This window comes from Leptopilina boulardi, unplaced genomic scaffold (genome assembly GCF_019393585.1).
Source record: "Leptopilina boulardi isolate dan_hultmark-lab unplaced genomic scaffold, ZJU_Lbou_2.1 LbouV2_216, whole genome shotgun sequence".
Classification (NCBI taxonomy): Eukaryota; Metazoa; Arthropoda; class Insecta; order Hymenoptera; family Figitidae; genus Leptopilina; species Leptopilina boulardi.
In genome coordinates this window covers 4,409,253-4,415,856 of record NW_026137770.1, presented here as the reverse complement: position 1 = coordinate 4,415,856, position 6,604 = coordinate 4,409,253, and the positions used below count along the sequence as shown (strand labels likewise).

General features: G+C 27.4%; 1 protein-coding gene across 1 annotated transcript; it reads right to left on the bottom strand.

Annotated features, from left to right (window-relative positions):
- Positions 1 to 930: 930 nt before the first annotated feature.
- LOC127279418 (SAGA-associated factor 29) lies at positions 931 to 5,986 on the bottom strand. Its single transcript, XM_051301764.1, has 5 exons — positions 5,731 to 5,986; positions 2,950 to 3,207; positions 2,444 to 2,605; positions 1,971 to 2,199; positions 931 to 1,135 (listed from the first exon to the last, which is right to left on the bottom strand). The coding sequence occupies exons 1-5, from the start codon at positions 5,767 to 5,769 to the stop codon at positions 954 to 956; spliced, it is 870 nt and encodes a 289-aa protein (XP_051157721.1). The 5' UTR covers positions 5,770 to 5,986; the 3' UTR covers positions 931 to 953.
- Positions 5,987 to 6,604: the final 618 nt, after the last annotated feature.

Here is a 6,604-nt window from a genome sequence, read left to right as displayed (position 1 = left end):
TGCTATTAAATCTTGTTCTTATGGAATTTAAGCAGCTGGGTCCCTCGGACCCAGCTCATCAGACACGCACGTCAAAAAATGAACTCAGGCACGTGAGGGTTAAATGTTTTAACAACTACAACAATCGTGGACTTGAAAACTAATAATCGACCTGTTTTTATGAATAATTTATTGCAAATATAAAACTATGTTTTAACAGAATTTTAAGACTCTTGCATTTTCTTATTTTATTTTACTTCTTAACTTTAAAAAAACACTCAATTCAACAAGAAATTTTTTGAAACAAATTTGATGTAACTGGGAATTGAACCCGGGTTCGATGGACGTTAACCAAATACCCTAACCAGCAAGCTAAACAGCCAACTATTAGAGAAAAAAAATGTAATCTATTTTTATTTATTTTATTATACATATATGTAACTGCTTTTGTACCTGTATTTATTTATTTACTGAATTTATTGAAATTTCATAAAAATAAATTTAATAGCTGCAGCTGAGAAAATTAAACGTCATTTGAAACGCAAAGCTGATGAACTAATAATCAATGCGAAGTTATCGCCGCCGTGGCTTATCTCCTCAACCTGTATCACTCGAAGCATTAGGTGTCATTCCAGAAAAATTTACGCAAAATTTATCAGGTGAAAATTTTTTGATTCCGAGGTGGCAGAAAGAGTTTTAGTGTTTTCAACAAGAAGAAATTTAGAACTTCTATCGAAAAGTGATACATAGTAGATGGAACCTTTAAAGTTTCGCAATTAATTTTTACCCAAGACTTCACCATTTTGGGATTAGTACAAAAAAATTCACATGCTACAGAGCTTCGTGAGTATGTTGCATTTCGTTTTCATACATTACATAGTACAGCTCATAATTTTTTGGAAGCAATTTATTTGGTACTCTATGAGGCATTAATATAAATAAAGAAAAAGATTAAACAAATTAATTTTGTCTATTTATTTTTTTTTACTTTCTTTAATGGAAATAACATATCGCTGAGCTACATTTAATGGAGGAGAATATCCATCTGCATAATTGGGATCTTCAAATAAAACTTCATATTCTTCTGTTGCTGTTGAAGGTAATTGATTTATGACTGCTTTATAAAAACACGTAGTCTGAGGATAAAGAGCCATGACTGAAAACATTAAATTTTTAATATTATATATTTGAGGCATTCTAAACCGTTCCACCTTCAAAAGACGATCGCTATAAGAGCGTTTTTGAAGTTAATTTTTTTATATAAAAAAGAAATAATTTATATAACGTAACACACTATTTTCAAAGAGAATTTAATTTTCTTTTTTATAAAGAAAAATTAACTTAAAAAACGCTCTGCTGCACTGAAAAAAGGTTTTGGTATTGACAACCAAACGTTTGGTTGGTATTTAAGCAACCAAAATTTTTTTGTTGAATCAACAAAATTTTAATTGTCTCAATCAAAATTTTTTGACACAACCAAAATTAGAAAAAAAGATTTTTGTTGTCCTAACTAAAGTTTGATTGGGACAACTAAAATTTTGTTGATTTAATAAAAAAAATTTGATTGGTTAAATACCAACCAAACGTTTGGTTGTCAATATCAAACCCTTTTATCAGTGTGGCGATCGTCTTTTTAAGATGGAACGGTTTAAGATAGAATGCCTCATTTATAAAGTGCAAAAGAGGTGTGAAACAATTCACATACAATCCAGTTATTTAGTTAAATTTAGAATATTTATTTAGTGTGAGAATAAAAAAATGATAGTGAGAAAGAGGAATACACTGTAACGCTCTTTCTTTCTTTTCACTCGAACACGTAAATTACCCGGCGCTTACTTTTGATTATTTTTCATGTGTCCTTTACACTAAAGATTTTTTTTTTACAAAATAATAAAAATTATAACAGAAAAGTGAAACAATTTTACGTGTTTTCTTACTTGCAAAATTTTGATATTGGAGTTTAATGATATTAAAATAGAAATTATTCTTACCCATAGCTTCTTTTAGAAACAAAGCGTTTGAATCAGTTTCAGGATTAGCTCTCATCAGCGGCAGTGGAACCACACGTCGTCGAGATAAAGTATGTCTGTCTTTTTGTTCTTCATCTATATCATCAACTTCATATTTATTTGTTGTTGAATTAAAACTAACAACTTCTGCCAAAATCCAGTTTTCTTCTTCCTCTGATCCTTTAACAAGAGCTGCCACCATATCACCCATCTATTAAAAAAAAAAGAACATGACAGTATAATTACAAAAAAAAAACATAAATATTACAAGTACATCGAATACTACAGTAATTTCAAAATTTTTTCATTAATTAATTTTAATTTTTTTATCCTAAGAATATTTTGTGCGAAAAATATCCGTTGTACGTATTCGAAATAAAAACTTCTTTCTTCAACAATGCTATCATTTCTTCAAATAAAAAATAATTCATTTAAATATCAATTAGAAAATTTACCTTAGCAACATATGTTGATTCTGCTGGAATTGCTCCACATAATGGTGGCGGTTTAGAATGTACTGATTTTCCAATGTACAGAGGAAGAGTTTGTGCTGAACTTAATAACATTTTCATCAACGCACCTCTTCTAATTGTCTCTTTATTTCCAGCATTTCGCGCCTAAAATATTGTGTAATGTTTAATGTAGAGGAGATGTATGCAGGTTGAGACATGTATGTAGGTTGAGACAGTTGATATTATATTAAATTTTGTATTTTTAAAAATAATTACTATTTTCTTAGGCAATGTTGATGCTCTGACCAATACTTTTTGAACGACAAATAAAACTTTTTGTTAAATTTTTATAGTTTAAAAATTTTTCCAAAAAAAAACCCCCGTCTCAACCTGCATACATCTCCCCTATTTATAATTAAAAAAAATATATATTTTTGATTATTCACATTATGTTACAGTTTGTAATTTAATCAAACTAATATTATATAGTCTTTTTTTTAAATATTCACCTGAATTCGTCTCTCATTTCTAATAAATCTTATTTCATTTATTTTTTCAAGGGCTTTCCGCAGTAACTCTTCTTCCTGATGAGCATCTAATACTGCTGTATTATAAATATTTTTTAATTTTTGTTGATAATATGAAGTTACTTTATCATCTGGGCTTAGCTTATCATGAGTTCTGATGATATTGTTTATATTCGGTTCAGAATAATTACGTTTACTTTCTAAATCATTAATCAAACTATAAATATTCTTTAACCGTTCCTGAAAGAAATAAAAATCCAATGAGAACAATAATAAGATAATGTCTACATAATTTAATAATAATTATTAGCGACATATTTCTCATTATGATCCTGTTCGATTGATTAGGCAAATTGTTTATTAACAATCCACTAATCCAAAATACGTCAAAAATTTCATCAAAAAAAAATTTAACGTAATTATTTTTTATTAATTTGAGTCTTCTAAATGTGATGGTGTGGTTTATTTTGCGATTTTTAAGTGTTTTAAAAGTTATTGTGTTTTTCTCTTAATATATACACTTAGGGCGAGATCACCACCACGATATTATTATTAGCTGTGTCATTCCAGGAGTTTTTTAGCACTTTTCGAAGTAACCTTTCCAAATTAAATGAAATTATTTTTTTTATAATATTTGTTAATATAAAGGTCCAAAATAATCACTTTTTAAGTAAAAACAATTGTTTATTTAAAAAATTCACTTTTTTCCTGCAACTCCAAATAAATTGGTATAAAGATCAAAATTTTCCTTATTTTTCACGCTTTAATATCGCAAAAGAAACGTAATGTACGAGGAAATATTCAACTCACAATTTATTAAACAATGTTTGTTTACTTTTTTATATTTTATTTATTGTGCAACGACTGCTATATAGTTGCGCGCGACGTTCGGAAGTTGTCGCTCTCGTTATTGAGCAGAAGCTCATTACACTAGCGTAGTAAAAAACATGTTGTGTGAAAAGTGAGGTTTTTCATCCTTCAAAAATGTTTTTTATGATTTTTACAGCAAAGTAGATAATTAAAAACTTTTCAAAGTGATAACCAGAAATGTTTAAGTTTCGTTTAATGACAACATAACCTCACTTTTCGCACAACATGCTTTCTACTACGCTAGTGTAATGAACTTCTGCTCAACAACGAGAGCGACAACTTTCGAACGTCGCGCGCAACTTTAGCAGACGTTTCACAATAAATAAAATATAAAAAAGTAAACAACCATTGTTTAATAAATTGTGAGTTAACTATTTTGTTATACATTATTTTTCTTGTGCGGTATTAAAGCTTGAAAAATAAGGAAAATTTTGATCTTTAAACCAATTTATTTGGTGGTGCACAAAAAAAGTGAATTTTTTTCATTATTTATTGCTGTATTTTGTAAATAAACAATTGTTTTTACTTAAAAAGTGATTATTTTGAACCTTTATATTAACAAATATTATAAAAAAATATTTCATTTAATTTGGAAAGGTTACTCCGAAAAATGCTAAAAAATTCCTGGAATGTCACAGCTTTATTGAATTTTTAATTAATATTTATAAAATATTTTATTTTATATAACAAATTTGTGGCGAGAAAGCCCAAACGTAATTGCGATTCAATCAAATTGTCTAATTAAAGCGTCAATCTCTGAAAATTGCAAAAAAAATTTAATTGTTAATTATAAAATATATATTTTTTTAAATAAATTTAGTGTTATAAAATAGTGATAATTTGTATTTATTTGATGTTTTCTAATGATTTTTAATTAATTTTTTAATTTTTACTTCAAAAAAAAGATAAGTGGTGATCTCGCCTCAATATTTGGGGCGAGATCACCACTTGTAAGGGTAGCGTAGAATGGCTGTAGCTCGAAATAATGAAGACACCGGAACTTGCGATTTTAATAAGGGTTATGTGTGTTCTTTAATCTGCAATAATATAATTTTTAAACAACTAATATTATTTTAATAATCATAAACAATTTTCTTTTCTTAATAATTTGAAAAATTGTTACTTTTATTTTGCGTTAAAATTTTGCAATAAAATTGAAAATGATAATTAATTTATTATAACTTTTATTATTATTAATATTATTAATATAATTAAATATAATACAAAATTAATAACCTTTTTTAATAATAAATATATATTATTAAATTATATTTTTGCTAAAAACTTTTAACAAAATGATCTTTTTAACAGAAAAAAAACTAATGATTTCAACTGAAACGTGAAATTCAAGAGGGTTACGATTCGATTCCTATGTCAAATTGAGTAAAAAGCGATTTTATATTTTAATTTTTTTCTCTAAATCCACTGAAAAGTCCATTACAATCTTTGGATGGAAGAAACTACAAAATCCAAGCTTTCTTTTTAGACAATTTTCAACAAAATTGAAGATGACATGTTTTGAGATATAAGTACTTAAAGTTTTTAAATACAGATTGAACTAAGAAATAATTTTTTTTTTTTAAAAAAAAGCTTATTGCCATCTGAAAGCTTGAGAAATTCTCTATTAAAAGCATTATTTACATTTTATATTTAAAGTTTTTTAAATAAAATAACAAAAAAAAGTGTTCGCAAAATTTCATTAGGGAATTTGAAATTTCTCTGACATTTCCTTAATTAACATCTTTTTTTGAATTATTTACAAACTTAGTTTATGCTTTCTTAAAATCTGACAATCATAACAATCAATATTTTGAATAAAGAAATAATGTTTAAAACACAAAACAATACATATTTAGCTACACTTTTCCTATTTAACAAAACAAATAAACAAACCTGTATTTGATGTGCTGCTGCATCTGCAGTAAAAGGCATAATTATTACAAAGGTAGTAAAATTTCTTCTTACTCTTATAAACAACTTTAGAATGAATCAACTGTCAGACTTTTTTTTAACTAATTTAATCTTGCTCTTAAATAACATTCGGAAGTTCATAATTCCATGGACCTTATACACATTCAAAACGTAAACAATAAATTATTCAAAACAACCATTTCTGTTCTTTTCAAGGTTATCTTTTTTGATTTTTAGGCTATGTTTACATGATCGTACTACGAGGTAGTAAAGAGGAACGCCCGAAATATGACATTTAGCCGCAGCCATGACAACGTTTAAAGGTGCTTTTATACCTCCAGTATTTTGGTCAAGCAATCGGCTGGATTGAATTATCGCGGCTGTATCACTGAATTTGATTGGCTCTGACCAATATTCCATTTCCACCGAGAAAATGGAATATTTTTAGAGTCAATCAAATTCAGTGATTCCTCCGTGAAAATTCAATCCAGCCGATTGCTTGACCAAAATACTGAAGGTAATAAAGCACCTTTAAGGTGCTTTACACCTCACAATATATGAATATGCTCGGAAATTGTCAAAGATTTCTCTAATTTTTATTGGCTTTGACTGGAAAATTTCCAAATTCTTTATGTGCAAAACCAACCAAAATTAGTGAAATCTCTGACATTTTCCGAGTATATTCAGAATTTGTGAGGTGTACAAACGCCTTTATAGTGCATTTACACCTTTGGTATAAAAAATTTTTATTTTGCATTTTCCGAAATACACAAACCTGATTGGTTGTTCACAATCTAATTGATAATGGACAACCAATCAGATTTTTGCATTTCGGAAAATCAAAGTAAAAAATTTT